The sequence below is a fragment of the Salmo salar genome, chromosome ssa02, assembly GCF_905237065.1.
Source record: "Salmo salar chromosome ssa02, Ssal_v3.1, whole genome shotgun sequence".
NCBI lineage: Eukaryota > Metazoa > Chordata > Actinopteri > Salmoniformes > Salmonidae > Salmo > Salmo salar.
Genome location: NC_059443.1, coordinates 45,587,186 through 45,610,301, shown reverse-complemented (window position 1 = coordinate 45,610,301; position 23,116 = coordinate 45,587,186). Strand labels below are relative to the sequence as shown.

At 41.7% G+C, this 23,116-nt stretch overlaps 2 protein-coding genes across 2 annotated transcripts in view; both read left to right on the top strand.

The window, feature by feature from the left end:
- LOC106581764 (PC3-like endoprotease variant B) overlaps positions 1-11,664 on the top strand; it is a 165,908-nt gene extending 154,244 nt beyond the window's left edge. Inside the window, exons 17-20 of the mRNA XM_045713256.1 lie at positions 2,392-2,515; positions 4,820-4,989; positions 10,707-10,877; positions 11,048-11,664. Of these exons, the coding sequence (XP_045569212.1) occupies positions 2,392-2,515; positions 4,820-4,989; positions 10,707-10,877; positions 11,048-11,311 (729 nt within the window). The 3' untranslated portion in view covers positions 11,312-11,664. The remainder of the gene's footprint in view (positions 1-2,391; positions 2,516-4,819; positions 4,990-10,706; positions 10,878-11,047) is intronic.
- A 7,453-nt stretch (positions 11,665-19,117) lies between these two features.
- pou3f2b (POU class 3 homeobox 2b) lies at positions 19,118-22,385 on the top strand. The gene has a single exon (XM_014168861.2). It carries the CDS (start codon positions 19,191-19,193, stop codon positions 20,319-20,321), a length of 1,131 nt encoding a protein of 376 aa, XP_014024336.2. The 5' UTR covers positions 19,118-19,190; the 3' UTR covers positions 20,322-22,385.
- Positions 22,386-23,116: the final 731 nt, after the last annotated feature.

Genomic DNA, 23,116 nt, shown 5'->3' with positions numbered 1-23,116 from the left:
CCTGACATTACACGTGTATTCAATACACCCATTGACAGAGTGTTACGGTGTAGATAACATGGTCTATTAAAATTAGATTATAGAAATTCTGTAAAAAACATCAAACGAAATGCTGTAAAGAAATGCAGTATATACAGTTGAAGTCGGAAGTTTACATACACTAAAGTTGAAATCATTAAAACTCATTTTTCAACCACTCCACAAATGTCTTGTTAACAAACTATAGTTTTGGCAAGTCCGTTAGGACATCTACTTTGTGCATAACACAAGTAATTTTTCCAACAATTGTTTACAGACAGATTATTTCACTTATAATTCACTGTATCACAATTCCAGTGGGTCAGAAGTTTACATACACTAAGTTGACTGTGCTTTTTAAACAGCTTGGAAAATTCCAGAAAATGATGTCATGGCTTTAGAAGCTTCTGATAGGCTAAATGACATAATTTGAGTCAATTGGAAGTGTACCTGTGGATGTATTTCAAGGTCTACATTCAAACGCAGTGCATCTTTGCTTGACATCATTGGAAAATCAAAAGAAATCAGCCAAGACCTCAGAAAAAAAAGAAGAAAATATTGTACACCTCCACAAGTCTGGTTCATCCTTGGGAGCAATTTCCAAACACCTGACGGTACCACCCTCATCTGTACAAACAATAGTACGCAAGTATAAACACCATGGGACCATGCAGCCGTCATACCGCTCAGGAAGGAGACGCGTTCTGTCTACTTGAGATGAATGTACTTTGGTGCGAAAAGTGCAAATCAATCCCAGAACAACAGCAAAGGACCTTGTGAAGATGCTGGAGGAAGCAGGTACATAAGTATCTATATCCACAGTAAAACGAGTCCTATATCGACATAACCTGAAAGGCCGCTCAGCAAGGAAGAAGCCACTGCTCCAAAACCGCCATAAAAAAGCCACACTACGGTTTGCAACTGCACATGGGGACAAAGATCGTACGTTTTGGAGAAATGTCCTCTGGTCTGAAGAAACAAAAATAGAATGTCGCGTCATAATGACCATTGTTATGTTTGGAGGAAAAAGTGGGAAGCTTGCAAGCCGAAGAACACCATCCCAACCATGAAGCACGGGGGAGGCAGCATCATGTTGTGGGGGTCCTTTGCTGCAGGAGGGACTGGTGCACTTCACAAAATAGATGGCATCATGAGAGAGGAAAATTAGGTGGCTATATTGAAGCAACATCTCAAGACATTAGTCAGGAAATTAAAGCTAAAGCTTGGTCGGAAATGGGTCTTCCAAATGAACATTGACCCCAAGCATACTTCCAAAGTTGAGGCAAAATGGCTTAAGGACAACAAAGTCAAGGTATTGGAGTGGCCATCACAAAGCCCTGACCTCAATCTTATAGAAAATTTGTTGGGAGAACTGAAAAAGCGGGTGCGAGCAAGGAGGCCTACAAACCTGACACAGTTACACCAGCTCTGTCAGGAGGAATAGGCCAAGATTAACCCAATTTATTGTGGGAAGCTTGTGGAAGGCTACCCGAAACGTTTGACCCAAGTTAAACAATTTAAAGGCAATGCTACCAAATACTAATTCAGTGTCTGTAAACTTCTGAGCCACTGGGAATGTGATGAAAGAAATAAAAGCTGAAATAAATCATTCTCTCTACTATTATTCTGACATTTCACATTCTTAAAATGAAGTGGTGATCCTAACTGACCTAAGACAGGGAATTTTAACTAGGATTAAATGTCAGGAATTGTGAAAAACTGAGTTTAAATGTATTTGGCTAACATGTATGTAAACTTCTGACTTCAACTAAAGTAAACTAAAACACATGTAAAGTGTTGGTCCCATGATTCATGAGCTGAAGTAAATATCCCCACATTTTTCCAGACGCACAAAAACCTTATTTCTCCTAATTTGTTTATATCCATGTAAGTGAGTTTTTCTCCTTTGCCAAGATAATCCATCCACCTGACAGGTGTGACATATCAAGAAGCTGATTTAACAACATAATCATTAAACAGGTGCACCTTGACAATAAAAGGCCACTCTAAAATGTGAAGTTTTGAGGAGTATTTCTGTCTGTAATGAAGCCCATTTGTGATGAAAAACGAATTATAATTGGCTAGGTCTGGCTCCCCAGTGGGTGGGCCTATGCCCTCCCAGGCCCTCCCATGGCTGCGCCCGTGCCCAGTCCTGTAAAATCCATAGATTAGAGGCTAATTTATTTATTTCAATTAGCTGATTTCCTTCAATGAACTGTTACTCAGTAAAATCTTTGAAATTGTTGCATGTTATATTTTTGTTCAGTATAAATTCTGTATTAACTAAGTGTTTCTGTGTGTAAAGTGTTGATATTAGTTTGACTGTATACAGTCAGGGTGTGTGTGTAACAGTGCTGCGTCCCGGGCCCCCAGGTGACAGACAACAAGGGGACAGTGGGCCGCTGTGTAAGGGTTAGCTCAGAGGAGGCAGTGGGAGCCCTCCTCAGTGTCACACTTCTCCTCTACGGCACCTACAACCCACACAGGAGCCTGCACGGTATGAGGCATCTGTGTTTGTGTATGTGTATGTGTGTGCGTCACTCGGTCTGTCTGTCTGTCCGTCCGTCTGTCCATTTTTCTGTTCGTTCTTTCTTCCGTCCGTCTGTCTCCTCTCTATATCACCCATCAGGAAAGTCTCCCTCTCCTCTTACCAACTGAGTCCACTCCCATTTCCCCACTGCCGTACAGTAACTGTAGAGAAGTCAGTTCTACAGTATGTCTCTATCCCTCTTATTCGTCTCCTCAACCTCGCCCCTCCTCCCCTCTGTGATAACTGCAGTCGTTTCTCTTGGCAGCGGTGGCAGGTGGTGACCAGGGGAAGTCTGATGTGTAATTACTGAGTGACCCCGGCAGACCCCTGGTGGCCCCCTCCTCAGTGTGTGTCAGCTCCCCGGTGCCCTCACACGCACACACACACACACACACATACTGTAAAGGCACACACACACACACACACCAGGCCAGGGGCCGTGTTTAAGAGGTAGGAGCTGGTGCTGTGACAGAGACACGTAAGCCGTTTCATAGCTCCTCTTTCATTCCCCCTCTCTCTCTTCCTCCCTCCCTCCTCACTCTCTCTATCCATCTCTTCATTCCTGGATCTAGTTGTAGTTCATGCTGTTAGTCCATCTGCTGTCCGTGTGAAGACACACTTTGAACTGGGAACGCAAACACAACAAGCTCTCCGTCTCACTGCAGAATTAGACATTTATCCACGTTTCTCAAAACGTCAAATTTCGAAGTTGCTCCAAACGTCAAATTTAGTAGGTTAAGGGTTAACGTTTTTTATAGTTAACTATTAGTCACTGCCACTCAATATAGCCATACTTCGCGTGTGTGTCTGTGTGTGTGTGTGTGTGTGTGTGTTTTCCCTCTGTACAGTATGCTGCTGCATCAAGACAACAGGTATGTTGCTGCATACTTCCATGTGTAAGATGAAACCAGCTAGACGCTGTCTTTGTGATTGTGCTGTCTGTGTGTTTCTGGTGTGTTTCACTCGTGTGCATGTTGTGTGTTGTAAGTGAAAGTCAATTGCTGTGATTATGTGGCAGTAATTGAACAGGGACAGTGTGTTTAATTGAGTTGTTTGTCCCTGATGTTCCTCTATAGTAGCAGATCTGCGCTAGTGTGTGTGTGTGTGTGTGTGTGTGTGTGTGTGTGTGTGTGTGTGTGTGTGTGTGTGTGTGTGTGTGTGTGTGTGTGTGTGTGTGTGTGTGTGTGGGGGGGGGGTGCTTTACTGTTTGTTGATTTTCTGCATTTGTAAGCTGTTTAAATATGTGTTGTTCTTTGCCTGTTTGTAAAATAGGCTACTGTATGTGTTTTTCTGTGTCTGTAAGGCTTTAGTACGTTATGTTATTCTTGGTTGGGTGTGTGAGTGTTTGTACGTGTGCGTGTGTGTATTCGTATAGGCACTGGCTCTCTATCTGATGTGCCTCCTGGGTTCTCTCACCCAAATCAAATGGTAGGAAACATCAATTTCACCACTCTCTCCTCTCTTCTTATCTAATCCTCCCCTGTCTCTCAAGCCTCTTCTATCCTTCTCCCCCTCCTCCTCTTCTAGTCTGCCTTCCTCTTCTCCTTCCCTCCAGCTCCTCTCCTCCTCCTCCTGTCTCTGTCTGTCTTCTCCTCCTCCCCCTCTCCTCTCCCTGCTCATTCTGTCTCTGTGGAGGTGTGATTACCATCCTCCCCTGAACAGTGGTGATCTGAGCATCCGTGTGTGCACTGCATCAGGCGTGTGTCTGTCTGCCTGCGTGCGCGCTTGTGTGTGCGCATTTGTGTGAATGCGTGCATGTGTGTGTGTGTGTGTGTGTGTGTGGCAATGGTGATCTGAGCATCCTGGCGCTGGGCATTGTGCAGAGCGATTCATGGGCCACGTCTCCAGATGAATGTCTCCATTCACAATTACACCCTCTCCATTAGACGCAGCCTCCGCTGTGTCGGAACGCCTTGTCGTCTTCTTTTATCCCAATAAAAAAAGCAATTAAATCTGGACAAAACAAGCCAGGATAGAACGGTGAACCTGAGAACAGCAAGGGCCGAGTCTTTAACTGGGTTCACACAAGCTCTACCGTCTGTCGCGTTCATATACATACAGACAATCAGTCTCATACCCTGTACCCTTTAGTCGTATGCATGTATGCATAACATACGTTCTTGCACATATGTATGTTTGTGTGTTTATTTTATAGGCACACACGCAAACATACTCTCTCTCTCACTCACGCACAAAGCACGCGTGCACTCACACACACAAATATAAGCACACATACAACATAATGATGGTCTTTTTCCCCCGCTCTCTTAGAAGAGCCCCTGCAGAGTTTTTTGTCCATGGGGGCATACCACCCTGTCCCTCGGGCGGGGTTGTATGTTCGGGACAGGTACCCACCTCAGGACCTGATCCAGAGGGCCTTTGAGCTAGAGAGAGACAGGAAGGTGGGCACTGAAGACATCCCTGTCCCGCGCCAACGCAAGGTATACTGCACCACGGGCACACACACATTTGCACACACTGGCACATACACACAATCACTCTCGCACACACACACATACACTTGTGCACACTGTTCTACAAGTGTGTTAACTATACACACACACACATCACACACATTGATTTACTATTACAATAAATCACTGGCGTCACCTAATTTCCTATGGATTTCAATTTCCCCTGGACAAATCTGCATTGATCAACTTCAGGTATAAGGATGTGCCAGGCGTCGCTCACGTTGACAGAGTGAAGAATGACTATCAAACTACTGCGTGTGTGTTACTTCACTTTGAATGTTGTTTTGTAAGTTGGTGGTTCATGATCACCATAATTTACAAAATATACATTACTGATTGCACTGTTTATTATTCAATGAAAATTCAAAGGCAATGTACTTGAAAGGGGATACCTAGTCAGTTGTACAATTGAATGCATTCAACTCAACCCCTCTGAATCAGAGAGGTGCGGGGGGTTGCCTTAATCGACGTCATCAGCGCCCAGGGAGCAGTTGTTGTTGGCGGTTAACTGCCTTGCTCAAGGGCCCTTTCCCACTCAGGGATTTAGAACTAGCAACTTTTCAGGTTACTGGCCCAATGCTTTACCAGGTGTCTTTACCGCTTTCATGCCTTTCTGTAGGTAGGTAGTCACAGTGGGAGACAACCTTAGGTTTAAGTCACCTCTTCACCGTTGATGTTGAGACTAGTGTTTTTCAGGTACTATTTAATGAAGCTGCCAGTTGAGGACTTGTGAGGCATCTGTTTCTCAAACTAGACACCAATTTACTTGTCCTCTTGCTCAGTTGTGCACCGAGGCCTCCCACTCCTCTTTCTTTTCTGGTTAGAGCCAGTTTGCGCTGTTCTGTGATGGGAGTAGTACACAGCATTGTACGAGTTATTTAGTTTCTTGGCAATTTCTCGCATGGAATAGCCTTCATTTCTCAGAACAAGAACAGACTGACGAGTTTCAGAAGAAAGTTATTTGTTTCTAGCCATTTTGAGCCTGTAATCAAACCTGATGCTCCAGATGCTCAACTAGTCTAATGAAGGCCAGTTTTATTGCTTCTTTAATCAGTACAACAGTTTTCAGCTGTGCTAAAATAATTGCAAAAGGGTTTTCTAATGATCAATTAGCCTTTTAAAATGATAAACTTGGATTAGCTCACACAACGTGCCATTGGAACACAGGAGTGATGGTTGCTGATAATGGGCCTCTGTACGCCTATCTAGATATTCCATAAAAAAATCTGCTGTTTCCAGCTACAATAGTCATTTACAACATTAACAATGTCTACACTGTATTTCTGATCAATTTGATGTTATTTTAGTGGACAAATAATGTGTTTTTCTTTCAAAAACAAGGACATTTCTAAGTGACCCCCAAACTTTTGAACAGTAGCGTGTGTCGTAGATAGTCAGTCAGTGTAGATGGCCCATGTTGTCTATCTGTGTTCTAGATGAGTTGTGTCAGTGTTAGGCTATGTTTGTGGGCCTGTTCACTTGGGAAGACAATGTATTTCCTGGGGTTGTTCCCCCCCAGAGGCAGATCTGAATGGATCGCAGAGGCGTGGAGGAGAAATAAATTGGAGAAAAGGATAAATCGATGCTTGACGGAGAGTAAACAGACCTTCTAACCCCCGGCCCAAACGCTAGTGCTGAGGTTTTCTCCTTGGGCTGTATTGGATTGGTATGCGGAGATGAGGAGAGGGGGCTCAGAAAAAGACTTGGCCTACAAATGATGTCCTTTGTTTGATCCATTAGGGAGGGGACCTCTACTGTCCTATGGTGACAGTGGGGGAGGGACGGTTCTAAGAAACATCTCTGTCAGCTTCCTCTAACGGCTCTTCTTCTCTGGACAGAGAGAGCGAGATGCCAAGCGAAGACTGCTGAAGGTGTCATCTATTGGGGAAATGAGTGTGAGGAGAGTGTGTGAGGAGAGTGTGTTATTATTAAGTTACATGAATTTAAGTGAGCATTAACTTTTGGTTGGCCCAAACTTAGCTTCAACATGAGAAAGCTTTGGCAAACATTCTGCCAACATAAAATTATGTGTTTACTCAATTTGTCTCTAATGTTCATTCAACTAGATGTTTTTGGTGTGGAATTTTACCAAAAAAATGGCTGTGGACCTAAACTGAACAAAAATATTAATGCAACATGCATACATTTCAAAGATTTTACTAAGTTACAGTTTACATAAGGAAATCAGTCAATTGAAATAAATGAATTAGGCCCTAATCTATGGATTTGACATGACTGGGAATACAGATATGCATCTGTTGGTCACAGATACCTTTAAAAAAAGGTAGGGGCGTGGATCAGAAAACCAGTCAGTATCTGGTGTGACCACCATTTACCTAATTCAGTGCAACACATCTCCTTAGCATGAAGTTGATCAGGCTGTTGATTGTGGCGGGTGGAATGTTGTTCCACTCCTCTTCAATGGCTGTGTGAAGTTGCTGGATATTGGCGGGAACTGGAACACGCTGTCGTACACGTCGTTCCAGAGCATCCCAAACATTTTCAATGGGTGACATGTCTGGTGAGTATGCAGGCCATGGAAGAACTGGGACGTTTTCAGCTTCCAGGAATTGTGTACAGATCCTTGAGATGCAGATGCTGAGACATTAGGTGATGGCGGTGGATGAGTGGCACGACAATGGGCCTCAGGATCTCGTCACAGTGTCTCTGTGCATTCAAATTGCCATCGATCAAATGCAATTGTGTTTGATGTCCGTAGCTTATGCCTGCCCATACCATAACCCCACTGCCACCGTGGGGCACTCTCTTCACAATGTTGACATCAGAAAACTGCATGCCGACACGACACCATACGTGCTACTCTGTCTGCCATCTGCCCGGACAGTTGAAACTGGGATTCATCTGTGAAGAACACCCTTCTCCAGCGTGCCAGTGGCCATCGAAGGTGAGCATTTGCCCATTGAAGTCGGTTACGATGACGAACTGCAGTCAGGTCAAGACCCTGGTGAGGATGACGATTTTGTGCAGAAATTCATCGGTTCTGCAAACCCACAATTTCATCAGCTGTCCGGGTGACTGGTCTCAGACGATCCTGCAGGTGAAGAAGCCGGATGTGGAAGTCCTGGGCTGGCATGGTTGCGCGTGGTCTGAGGTTGTGAGCCCAGCTGTACATACTGCCAAATTCTTTAAAACGATGTTGGAAGTGGATTATGGTAGAGAACTTGACATTAAATTCTCTGGCAACAGCTCTGGTGGACATTCCTGTAGTCAACACGCTTCCTCAAAACTTGAGACTTCTGTGGCATTTTGTTTGCACTAACAGGGATGTAAGCAAAATTGTGCACAACATTTTAGAAAAATAAGATTTTTGTGCATTTGGAACATTTCTGGCATCTTCTATTTCAGCTCATGAAACCAACACTTTACATGTTGCATTTATAATTTCGTTCAGTACAGTTACACACGGTGCTTTTTTATCTATCTTTTTTACCCCAATTTCATGGTATCCAATTGGTAGTTACAGTCTTGTCCCATCACGGACTCAGGAGAGGCGAAGGTCGAGAGCCGAGCGTCCTCCGAAACACAACCCAGCCTAGCCACACTGCTTCTTGACACAACGCCCGCTTAACCCAGAAGCACCAATGTGTCAGAGGAAACACCATACACCTGGCGACCGTGTCAGCATGCACCGCACCCCGGCCCACCACAGGAATCGCTAGAGTGCAATGGAACAAGGACATCCCTGCCAGCCAAACCCTCCCCTAACCCAGACAATTGTGCGCCGCCCCATGGGTCTCCCAGTTGCGGCCGGCTGCGACAGAGCCTGGACCTCTAGTGGCACAGCAAGCACTGCAAGTCAGTGCCTTAGACCACTGCACCACTCAGGAGGCACACACAGTGCTTTTTACATACAATGTTTTCAACTTACATACAATAATTACATTGTGAATGTTCATTTATACAGTAATGAGTATTCCACATGTTCTCACCTGGGATTTGAACTCACCACCTCTTGGTTCACAGCATTCCAATCTTCTTGCTACATCACCATGTCTGTGTCAATAACTGATTTCACCTGTATTTCTACACTTTGCACTTCAAAGTAAATCTCAGCTCTGAAAAAATTTACACTCAATCATTTTTATTTTATTTATCATAGTGATTAAGGAGTAACATTGAAACAGAGTAATATGCCACACCAATATTAGACAACTATACAGAAAAACCTACAATTGCTTAAATAGGTAAACCACACCAATGACGAGAGAATAGTCAGATGAAGTGATAACTGACACAGACATGCTGGTGTAGCAAGAAGATCAGCATGCCATGAACCAAGAGGTTGTGAGTTCAAATTCCAGGTGAGAACATGTTGAGTAATAATTACTGTAAAAATGCATACATATTTCAAATATGTATGTGGAAAACATTGCATGTTTAAAGCACTGTGTGTAACTAGCTCCACGGTGTTTTGTTTAGGTAAAAATAACAATTTCTAGTTGAATGAACATATGTGGCTAAATGTGAACTAGCGGAATCAGCGGATTCAGTGCCTCCCCACTATGAACTTTCCGGTTCAAATCCTCCACCACAACAACATATTTGTTTTACCCAAATATCACATTCACCAACCTTTGCCGACAGATTTTCATTTTTAAATCACAAGAGATGATCTCTAAACTAATATTTCAGATGGGAGTGATGTGCTTGACTTTAAAGTTCAAACATTCCTATGATTTTATTTTCAGTTTTATTTCCCCCCTGTGCTCACTCAGTCTATTTAGACTATTTTGGCAGTGGAGGAAAAGTACCCAATTGTCATACTTGAGTAAAAGTAAAAGATACCGTAAAAGAAAATTTCTCAAGTAAAAGTGAAAGTCACCCATTAAAATACTACTTGAGTAAAAGTCTAAAAGTATTTGGTTTTAAATATACTTAAGTATCAAAGTAAATGTAATTGCTAAAAATATGCTTAAGTATCAAAAGTAAAAGTACAAGTATACATCATTTTAAATTCCTTATATTAAGCAAAGCAGATGGCCACATTTTCTAGTTTTTTATTTATTTACAGATAGCCAGTTGCACACTCCAACACTCTGACATCATTTACAAACGAAGCATGTGTTCAGTGAGTCTGCAAGATCAGAGGCAGTAAGGATTACCAGGGATGTTCTCTTGATAATTGTGTGAATTAGACCATTTTCCTGTCCTGCTAAGCATTCAAAATGTAACGAGTACTTTTGGGTGTCAGGGAAAATGTATGGAGTAAAAAGTACATCATTTTCTTAAGGAATGTAGTGAAGTAAAAGTTGTCCAAAATATACACAGTAAAGTAAAGTACAGATACCCAAACTACTTAAGTAGTACTTTAAAGTATTTTTACTTAAGTACTTTACACCACTGTATATTGGACTCACATATTTTCTACTATTCCAAAAACAAGGTATGATGGCATTTACTGCAGTTCTCTAGGTTATTCGCTCGCTGTGATTTTTATAGTTTTGCAGTTGTTCATATCCCCTGCTGGGGTATTATTTTCACAAATGATGTTAGAAGGAACTGAAATGCTTCTGTGCACTTAGAGTTTATGTGAATGTTTTGAAGAACACTTTATTCAATTCTATTGAAACATATCAGTAAGATCTCCCTGGATTCTGAATTTCTTTCATTTATTTACCACCATGTCTCATGTTTGGGATGTGTCTATTTTTTTTCTCTTTTAGAACTCCGAACTGGTTTATCATCCGGTGAAGTCCTTCAATATTCTGGATCTGGATGATACTGACGGAGCAGACCTCCACTCCCACCTGAAGCTCATGTGGAACACTCTCAGGGATAAAGTGAAGACCAACTGGTTTCTCTATAAGTCCATTACAGGGAATCAGTCTCCACAGGTGACTGACTTACCAGAGACAATACAGTATTTTTTCTGTGTGCGCTGTCTTCTGTCTATTTGTAGTTATCTGCATGGGCTAGGTTAATTATCCACAATATAGCTCATTATGTTTTGTGTGTGTTATTTCTGCCATCATGTTAGAGTTTGCTGTTTGTTTGTCTCTTCCAGTTAAGATGGGCAGACATTGCCCTGCAGAACTTCCTGGGGGCAGGACCAGTGGTGGGGGTGGAGCCTCCTGGGATGATGCATAAACTCCGTGACAGTGTGGGCGGAGTCACCAGGTCCTCACCACCTCAGAAAAGGACACAGCTATTGCATGATGTCGCCGTGGACGTCCGAGAGATGCCCCTTACGGATCTTCTCCGAACCAGCAGAGCACCGGCAAGCAGGGCAGACCATGGGCAGGGGCAGAGCAGGGGCACCGGCCAGTGAGGGCAAGGGGCACAGTTGAAACAGCATCTCTCAGCCCTGGTCCAACAGAGACTGTAAAGAGAACTATGGGATCTGTGTGTTTACATTTGCCTAAATGTGAGAGCGAGAGAGACATTTTCTACATAGCCTTAAAGAGGAGGATGAGGTTTGTGCATAAAATGCATTCTCACACTTTTACACAAAAAAAACGTTTTTGTTTAGAAAATAAATAATTCTGCACAATTCTCAATAACCACCTCCTATTTTGACTCGATGCCAAAGTTGTAAAGGTTTATGAAAGTTACATTTGTGTTTTTGTTTTTACTTCATGGAAGTGTGAATTCAGCTCAGGAAATGAATTACATTCTCATTAACTGACTGTGTCATTCCTCATTGGGTTGGACAAACAACAAATTACATTTCAGCTGTCTAATTTCTCCCTGTCCTCCACTGATCTCAAATAACCACATGATAATCCAGATAATAGCAATTTGAGCGCTCTCAACCTTTTATCAATTCATAAAAAATGAACACTGACAAAGAAACAAATAATTGGTTGGCTCATGTCCTCAATGTTTTCAGGACCCAAATTTACCCTTGTAATGGAGGGACACGGTTTTATAGGTACTCATATAAGACAATACAATCACACATTGGGCATAGAGGAGTGAGGTACATTGTTTTATTAAGGTGAGGTCTAAGACAACCATCTACACACTTGATAACAGTAACATGAAGGTAAGCCTGTTTGATTTAAACAAGAGTATCAAAACATTTATCAAAAACAAAAAAATATGATCAAAAAGTTTATTTCCCAAGATGCGGTTTGTGAACATAAGATCTTTCTCCCAGTTTACCATGGTACTGCTGTGAAGTACATCTACCGTATTGACACGGCTATATTGATGTTTCAATTAGAATAGCGTTACATAGCGCAGCAGCATGGTAACACAGCATCACCAACCATCTGCTCTGACTCCATGTCTGACGAACGAGGCACGTGGGGCTAATCGAGCCGCACATGAGCGATGGGACCGCGAGATCTCGCACACACACACGCATGCACGCACACACACACTTACGAAGATATACCCTCACTCTCTCACACATACAGACACACACGCATAGATACATGGACACACTCTGTCTGTCTCACACACACGTTTCTATGCAGAGAAAGAAGGGAGGGAACAGAAGGGAGGCTCCTCACCCTCTAGTTTAGACACCCTATTAACTAAAGGGACAACCTCTGATTCCATCTCTCCCTTTCCTTTTCGTTTTGATAGGATCAACTAACAGGGTTATAATGCATTGACAGGGAAGAGAGAATCATACCAGATGTGTGTGGAGAATTCTTCAAAAGCACATCCAACAAAAGATTTGAAAAGGAAATGCTCTGTGCCAGGCTGGCGTGCTGGGAGGGTATGAAATAATACAGGGCATTATGCTTGGCATTACTGTCTGCCAACCCTAGAATCAAAGACGTGGTTGTGTGGATTACCTCCCTAATCTGTTGATGCTTTTGAGGAGCGATGCAGGTGTTTATGTGCCAGGTTTTTTGTGTGTGTGTGTGTGTTTTCGGGAGAAGTGTTAGGTTGTAAATCTGCGTTAAATGCTTTCTGGGGAATAAGACATGATGAAATAGGGCCAAGAGATCTCACTGGAAGCGTGGCACGCTTTATTTTAAAACGGCATGCTGTTGAGATAGTTGTAATACCGCTGCCAATGTGGAGGAGGAGAAGGTAGGCATATACACCACTTGTTGACTTATTTGACTGTTATGGTAGGAGGAAACTACAACTTCTGAACCACTAGGCTACGATCTAACAATTTACCAACTAACAATACCTACTAACATTTTTTTTTTACAACCAGTGCTAAAAATACCTCCGTTTCAAAAGGTCAAATGAACAAAATCGCCAATGGCACTGACCGAGAACTACATCCACAGCTCTAGGACCAACCCATCTTATTGTCGGGGGGTAGTTAGTCTACAGATCAGCTCATCAGTGCACTTCCAGAGAAGTATACATTGGGTAATCCTCCCTTTTTCTCTTCACTGGGGTGGTCTCATCCAGGTTTAAAGAGGGACAGAATCCACCTCCCACCACAATAGAGTCGAACCACTGGGGCTCTGCTTGCTGAGGGGTGCAGCTTTAAGCAGGCCTTTGAGGGGCCTAATTGCATTGGAATACAGGAGCCTGAGAGCTTGGCTCTGATCACACCGACATGTGGAGGGCTCACTCACCAGCACCTCCAGAGCCATACTTTGCCAAACCCTTCACAATACACACAATTAATACTCTCCATGCTCTCCCTCTCCCTACTCTACCGCTCTTTCTCTTTTGGTCACTCCTTTCTTTCTGTCTTTCTTTCTTTCGTTCTCTCCCTCTCGCTCTCTCACTCGTATGCACACACACACACACACACACACACAATTAATTCTCACGCAACCTGTCAATCCAACTTCCTTTGATACATACACCAATTACAGCATGGACTATATGTAAGAGCTGTAGGGGGGAAAAAATGGGTCAACTTAATACACATCAATCCTTACACAAGTAGCCTATACCACTAGTTGAATAATGGTCTGGTATGTAATTACCTGGCTAAAAGCTAGTAAGTATATGCATTTAATTCATCTCTATATGGTGACATAACCTGACCACTGAAAGGTAGCAACGGTCCAACGCAGTGTGATATTGGTCTGGATATAGCTACGGTTTTCAAGGACATGCTTCAGTGGTTTTACATATGAGACTACCTGTAGGCCTATATGTTAAATTATGACTGTGTCTAGTCTAAATCCTTTCTATTCATTTCTAACCTATTGCATGAGAATTATAAGCATAATATTTCATCCAGTTCAGTACAATTAGAGGGGACAGGAAGTGGTCACAGGCATGTCCTGAATGTTAATATGGTAATGTCACATCTACATAATGCAAAGTGAGGGATTCCTCTATGAGGCCTACAGGTCTGTCTTCATCCTACTTACTATAAATTGGGGTTTTCCAGTGACAAAGAAAAATAATACCTACCAATATGTTTTTTTTCCCCCGGATGACCATTTGTGAGATTGCTTGCTGAAAGAGGGAGATAGTAGGCTAGATCAAGTGAGAATATGGGTCTTCCTGGTTTAAAGAGCGGTTGTTTACATTAATAGGCCTACTCTCTAAACGTGAATCAATGGAGTGTGTATGAAACAATTGAAGATTTTCAAAACATCATATCTTTAACTAACTCATCATTAGATTTTTCATTACATGAACAATTTATGAAATGTAATTATTTTCCCCCACAGCATTTGAACACAAACGAGTTCTTGTGAAAAATTCGCAGAGGGATACGAGTTGATGTATGGGGAGACAGTTACCTAATTAGACCGTTAAAAATTGAAACTTTACAGCATGCGGGTCATATAATTACTGTTAATTTAACGCTCAGATTCTCCATCGTTAATTTTTATTCCCTTAAATGTTTGGCAGCAGCTCTCTTAGAGCACAGGAATAGATTCTACTGTGTGGGAAAGCACACTGGCCCCTCCAAATGAATTACCACGGACCCCGCAGTCCAAATAACAAGACTCGCATCATTTATGCGTTGTTAAGCCATGTAATTGAACGACCCATAGTTTGCATATTACACCATTAAAATAATGTGCTTTGCATTTCTCCCAACACGACTATTTAAGCCTGTGTGGCGATGTGGTAATTCCTTGAATTACAGCCCTAATTACCACAAATGTTCTTTTGATTTGGACGGTTTCAGTGTTACGCCACAATGATGATATAAAACAAATTAATTAGTAAACCATGCCTTGAAACTTTTGTGTTTCGACTTTAATCCTTTCCTATTTGCACTGTGTGATATGTACAGTCTATTTGATTATGTTCATATTAATATATTAATAAGGATTATTTGCTGTGACATGTCAAGAGAATACTCAGGTCAAACTACTGGTATAATGGATGGATGCACAAATCTGTGGATAATGCCATTCAGTCAACCCGGATTGTTAATCTACACTCTTAGGAAAAAAAGGTTCTGGATAAAACCGAAAAGGTTTCTATGCTTGCTTCATATATGGCATCCCTTAAGGTTCTATATAGAACCGAAATTGGTTCCATACAGAACCCTATATGGAGTCCAAGGGTTCTATATGGAACCAAGTTTGGTTAAGTGAAGAAGAACCTTAGAATCTAGAACCTTTAGTTGTGCCATATATGAAGCAAGCAATATAAATAACCCTTTTTGGTTCTATCCATAACCTTTTTTTGTGTATTGAACTAATCAGACAATTGATTACCATTAAACTGTTCCACGCTAAATGAAAGATTGTTTCGATTATCCAATAATGGTACTCATTTTAATATGCCTATATGGCTTTATTATGTACATTGAAGGTTTGTTGAGCTTTTATAGGCTATCTTTTGATCATTAGCTTTTTTAATATTCGATTGAATTCATATTAGTCTATTTTAGTTTCCCCCCCAAAACAAATATTCATACTGTTTTTCCATACTTATGGTTGAACACGTTGTAGGCCTATTTGTTCTAGTGGTCAATTCCATGCTTCATAATATTAACATATTTACTGGGGATATTTCAGAGGGTATTTGGCCTGCACCCTAGACCGATAGGTTAGGCTTCTATTAAAGAAGACTCAAGCAGGTAGTTTGACCTAATATTTGGAAAATTTGCTTGAATGATGCACAAAAGTTTGAGAATGGAGAAGTGGGGCCAGTTTTAACCCCTTATGTCGTTTGTAGGCCTATCATAACTACTCTATCAGGCACACACAGAAACTCTCTCACTCCTCTCTCCATCTCACTCCCTCCCTCTCATCCCTTCTCCTTCAACGTTCCCAATAACACCCACACCCTCCTTTTCTCCCTCCAGCCTTTGTCCCACCAGAGGGCCCCTTTAAATAGGCCTTTAGATATTCAAGAAGAGGGGGCGAAAGTAGCTGTGACGTGAGCTCTGTTGTTTCATTTACTCCTCTCTATGGCAACCAGCAGTGGTTCGACAAGAATGTCTCTCTTTGGACAATGTCCTATCCTATCCCTGAGCCGCACAGAGAGGAGAGAGAGAGAGGATGGCAGCTGTGGCGGGTTTGACACCTGCGCGCCACGCCACGGATCGAGGCATGATCTCACTAAGCCGCTTGTATGCACTTCTGTCCTTGATGCTTCACTGACTAAACATCAGTCAGTCGACTCCCACTCTTAAGAAACATTTTAGCCTTATATTGGCCTAAGTGAGAGAAAAAAATGACTTTTTTATTACTGACTAGTAATTAGCTGGTTGATAAACTGAATCAGGCTATTTATATCTGGAGTTGGATTGAAAACCTACAGGATGGTAGCTCTCCAGGAACAGGTTTGGAGAGCCCTGTTGTAGACTATTAGGCCTACTACGCCTATAGGCCTTCAATCTCAAATCATACATGTAGGCTGTGACTAGGCCTATAGACAGGGTTGGGTAGGTTACTTTCTAAATGTAACCCATTACAGTTACCTGTCCAAAATTGTAATCGGTAACATAACTTTTAGATTACCCAAACTCAGTAACAATCTGATTACTTTCAGTTACTTTCCCTTTCCCATCAAAAGCATTTGGTGTGTCATCATAGTGGTCTCTGACTTGTGGTCAGAGCTCGCTCCGGTATTTTTTCGCAAACATCCCTTCTACATAAAAAAAAACCACAATAAGTAATAGCTTTTTTAAAAGTATCTATAATCTGATTACAACATTTTTGCTGTTACCATAACTGATTACAGTTAGTTTTTTGTAATCAGATTACATGATTAGGCTACATGTAATCAGATACTCCCCAACCCTGTATAGACAATATGTGTATAGGCCTACTTCAGACATAAAATATTGATTTCCTCGTACTATTACATCATGTATTTATTACTTATTTTCCCTATATTTGAATCAATTAAGTAGAATATTGAAAGCTAATCGTCCAAAGATCATACTTTTAATGGGTTCGATTTGAAAAGTATACTTAGGCAACACAACACGAGTCTTGCTTATATAACCGAATTCAGCACTGTCCTTAATGCGTTACGTTCACTTCTTAGCCACTGTGGAACGTTTGTTGAGTAGGCGCAATTTGATCGTGGTATGCAAATTTTGGCTAGAGTAGGTTAGTTAGGCCTACAGTTGAAAACACCTAAGCAGATGCAATGCTTATTCAAATATAAGAAATGTTGTCGCAAAAAAAAGTATGTTCCTGTCTCTGTTCCATGGGCCTTTTATGTATCTGTCTTGTGACGCAAAACTTTTATAATCTCTTACCGTCATTGTTTGACATTGTTGTGGTGGTCCAACTTTTTGTTTTATTGTAGGCGTTTTATATTAGTGTAGTTCTCCATAATCCAAACATGTTCAACTTGGTATTTACAAATTACATCAACGAATTTTTCAACTACACCTAAACCACATAAAATAGTGCCCAAACGAATATCTGAAAACTCGTACCATTTCAGACCCGATTTTCATAGGTCCGAGGTGGAAGCGTTACACACACACACACACACACACACACACACACACACACACACACACACACACACACACACACACACACACACACAGGAGTCCAAAACAACAATGACATCATAGCCAATGAACAGCGTGCCCATAGTTGTACATTATGCATTCCGGTTTTAAATGCATACTCCAACTATTAAACAGTCTATTATCACAAATGGCGTTTTTTTAATACAAGACTGCTATGTCTAGCTTCTGATGTAAACAATTTGAGTCATAAGTAACCTATTACTGAAAGTTTTTATTTTAAGGTTTACACCTTCATATGATCATGGCGCCAAGACTAGTTTGATTCTGTTAAATGTTTATTGTACTTAGCCTTATATTTGTTTTGTCATACAATGCATCCCAGTATTGTAGAGCATATGTAATGCAGAGAGAAATGGCGTTACATCGCCGACGTTGTATACAAACAGATCACGTAACACATGCACACGCAAAGTACTGTCAGTGGCACAAAGCATGCATCTATACAGGTTCACAGTAAAACATGTTTTCATTCCGTGCATTTTTGTCAATAAAAAATAATTAAGCACTACAATAATTTCCACAATGCAACCAGCACTGATCCTCGCAATAAGTCTCAGTTACTCTCACTAGGCTATTCAATATCAAGGAATCCATTTCATATGTCATAGTATAAGCCTAACAACACAATGAATACATAACACATGGAACTGCAACTATAGGCCTACTACCTCAAACAAAACTTTATCCTTGAACAAAAAAAGTTTTCACCACAAACACTGAACGACCAAAATATGAGAATGCCCACCCAATTATTATAAGTATTAATAACATTTCATGCCTGAAAAAGTAATGTAAATACAATAAATACTAACACAATTTACTCCAAATAAATAGACGAACATTCTATAACCGTATTCAACTGGAAATTTCACAAAAGCATTTGTAGCATGCGTCACTCGAATGATCTGCAATTATGATATTCATATATTGGTTTAAAACATGATCGTATTAATTTGAGTAAATTCCTTACAGTTCCATTTGAAATCTCGGCCAGTGCCTATCCCCTCTCCGTTTCCACGCCGCACTCGTTCTCTCACGTTTCAGAGGTGCCGCAGCAGAACTCACAGTTCTCTAGAAAGAGGTAGTGTTTGTTGAGACTCTCTAACGTCCAATGAGTGGGCTGTTGCCAGTAGCAACCACGTCCATCAGCCATTTCTGTCCAATGAACAGCGGGACGAGGCGGAGTGCAGGTGCGCGCCGCTGTGTCCACTTGGCAGAGTGCCTGGGAGACGCCTGTGGCAAAACAGTAACTGTCAAATGCAAGGTTCCTTTAATAAGAGCGATCAGTCCGGCTCCGAGAGTCATGGCGACCACAGCGTCTAATCATTACAATATCCTCACCTCCAGCGCATCCATTGTGCACTCGGAGCCCGGGAGCATGCAGCAAGCATCGGCGTACAGGGACGCGCAGACCCTGTTGCAGAGTGACTACTCATTGCAGAGCAACAGTCACCCGCTCAGCCACGCGCACCAGTGGATAACGGCACTGTCGCACGGAGAGGGAGCTCCGTGGTCAACCAGTCCGCTCGGCGAGCAGGACATCAAACCCGCGGTGCAGGGCACCAGAGACGAGATGCACAGTTCCAATAACCTGCAGCACCAGCACCAGCCACGACCGCCCCACCTGGTGCACCAGTCACATGGGAACCACCACGACGCCCGAGCGTGGAGAACTACCGCAGCCCACATACCCAGCATGGCAACATCCAATGGCCAGAGCCTTATTTATTCACAGCCCGGATTCGGCGTCAACGGCCTGATTCCAGGCAGCGGACAGGGAATGCACCACCACAACCTAAGAGATGCACACGAAGACCACCACAGCCCGCATCTCAGCGACCACGGCCACCAGGCATCCCAGCACCAGCAACAGAGTCACCACGACCATTCGGACGAGGACACACCGACCTCGGACGACTTGGAGCAGTTCGCCAAGCAGTTTAAGCAGCGGAGGATCAAGCTGGGCTTCACTCAGGCTGACGTCGGACTCGCCTTGGGAACGCTGTATGGAAATGTTTTTTCCCAAACCACTATTTGCAGGTTCGAGGCCCTGCAGCTCAGCTTCAAAAACATGTGTAAACTCAAGCCTTTGTTGAACAAGTGGTTGGAAGAAGCGGATTCCACCTCGGGCAGTCCAACCAGCTTGGACAAAATCGCTGCTCAAGGGAGGAAAAGGAAAAAACGGACCTCTATCGAGGTAAGCGTAAAAGGGGCGTTGGAGACCCATTTCTTGAAGTGTCCTAAACCCGCAGCGGCGGAAATTACTTCCCTGGCGGACGGTCTACAGCTGGAGAAAGAGGTGGTGAGGGTTTGGTTTTGTAACAGGAGACAGAAAGAGAAACGGATGACTCCTCCCGGTGGACCGCTTCCTGGAACCGAGGATGTGTATGGGGACACACCGCCACATCATGGAGTCCAAACACCGGTTCAATGAATAATAACGGACCACTATTAGACTTTTTCTGATTTTATTTGTCTTGAAAATTATATATAATTCACTGGACTATGAGCGATAGTGGGTGTTTTATGTATAATAGCCCAGCCTATGGCATGAGTAGGCTACTTACACAATATCTGCATTGAATACCACTCAAACCCCGAATATCATTAGCGATGGAGTGGAAATTGTTTTCTTCAAGAGCTAAGCGAACACATGTTCGAGGATATGCCTAGCACTGTGACTCAACGCAGTTTCAAGGTGTAGCCCTATTGTGAAAAATATTTGGCGTAAAGGAAACTATCGTTAAAAACTAGCCTCGAGATTCTTAGCTAAAATGGTTTACATTCTCGCCTTTTCTCGTGTATTCAACACACGGCGCTGCGTAATCATCATTGTTTTGTTCTGGACGTGTGGGTCCGACAAGAAAAGTCATGAGAGCTGCATTCGACAAAACATAGCCTAAGCGCCATTTCTCTGTCCCAGACAAGCAGCTGGGGTTGAGCAATGTGTGAGGGTTGATCATCCGTCAGTCAACTTCTTCCAGTTAGTTTTGACATTCAACATTGCTTTGAGGCGTTTTAGGCAAATTATTATGGGCGAAAGCGTTATTATTTTGCCTGTTACCTATTATATCCCTATTATTATTGTTGTTGTTGTCAAGAGCAGTTCGAAGGACCTCCTTGAATAATTGATACCACATAAGTCGTATGGTTTTAATATTTCGTTTGGACGCACACAGGAGCACATCATCCTCCTCGTTCTCTCAATGATATCAGCAGGTGTGGATCAAAACACAAAAGGCTGCCAACACTGAGCTCCGCTCCACGCCACGCGGCCAGCAGCTAGCAGTCAGGTCACGGAAGGGCTACGTGGCGATGGAAACCTGGCACTTTTCTAGAGCAAGATATATCTCCCAAGTTTCACAGAACATTGTGATCAATTTTGTAAATATTGTATAACTAAACAGTCACGGCTTAGTTCCTTCTCACTGGGGCACTTTTTTTCTTTCGGTGTTTTCCAAACAAAAACAGGTTTTAGCTGTTTATTTTTTTATTCCAAATGGTTTTGACACATTTTTAGGTTTCAATAGCCTACCTTGTATTTTTATTTAAAGTTATTTGTAGCTGAAATTATGTTGTTTGCAGTGTAATGTGTTTGAGACGCATTTTATGTTAAATTCAGAGGGATTTCATTGATGTGAAGTCAATTGGATTGGCAGAATTGACTTCACATGTTGTCCTGTCATTGGCTTTCAATAATGTCCACCTGACATTATATTTTTGAATCAAATATATGCTTTAAGTAATAATGGTCTAATTGATTGGCAACTAAATAATGAATCAGCCCACAGATTGGCAAAAGAAGGCGATATGCTCGCTGAAATATATTTTATTTAAAAGATGTATAATTCCTTTACAAAAGGAAATAGATATTTAAGTGTTCTACATTTTATATCAACTTTTAAAAACAACGTAGACCTTTTGTCAAAAACAAGTCACCTGGCATCACATATCATGGAAATAATAATAAGAATAATATATTATTATTATTTTATTATTTATCATAGGTGAGGATTTTATTTTATCCTTGCCATCGTTCTTTTGTTTTGGTTTCATTGCGATATGGGAATAATGATCAAATACTTTAATTTTATAATTTTGTTATTGAGATTGTAATTTATTCTATAATGACTTTTATAGATGACAAAGTACAATAGATATATAAATGGCATCGAAAAGGCTTATGGAATATAGGCTAGTCATAAAGGGGAGAGAGTATTTTTTATTTCAGCGGGATTGCCATAGACTATACCGTCAATACTACGTGTATATACATGTTTTCTGATAACCATATGGCTTGTTCTCCGTAGCTTTGTTTCATTTTATGCAAATTATATCCAGGGACTTGTGTTCTTCTCATTTACTTTTCTTTTAAGAAAAAAAGTTAATGGTATTGATCGTATTTCTTCTGTAGCTTGAATTAATCGACCAAACTTACAATTCTCTGATAATCAAACTGTGGGATGTACAAATTCGATGTTTTGTTTTTGTTTATTGTTTTTTTCCCCCGCGTTTGTCACATTCACTTTTAATTGATCTGGATAAACCTGGGGGTTAAACACGCAGATGGTGATAGAAATATGTTTAGGTAATATTTCATCACTTGATATGACATGAACAAAGACTTGCACATTTTTAAATAATGGGGTTGATATTAAAAAGCTTTTTTCAATGTCGAGATCTGATGTATATTTATTTAAAGCATGGGACATGGTCTTTCTGGCTATTTCCCACCATCTTTTTTTATTGTATTCTCATCAAAGGTATTTTCGTGGTCATCACGTCATGGTGACGAATTTGGTTCATTTTGGGTTTTGCTAGAAGAGAGGTGTTGAATTGGTTAATATCATGTTGAAATTTAGAACAATAACAAGATTGAAATGTTTATCAGTTCATGGCGCATTGTATTATGCCAACCAAATGCTAAGACCTGATTAATGCAAGTTACCGTTTCACGACAGCTCTGCCATTTCTGTGCATTCGTTCATATTTACTGACTGGACAAAAATATTTATTATGAGCAAATGGGTGGTGAGCCTCGGCTATAGGGAAAATATAGGCTATAGGTCTATTTCGTTTCTGTACTCTCAACAGCATGCCGTCTTTTGTAGGATAAATGTGGGCCCACATTCCACAGGTCAAATGGACCACAACACCATTGAGCTTTGTGGACGTATAGATTAGGGTGAATGAACCCATTCGAACAAGGGTTCAAAATAATAGGGCCTA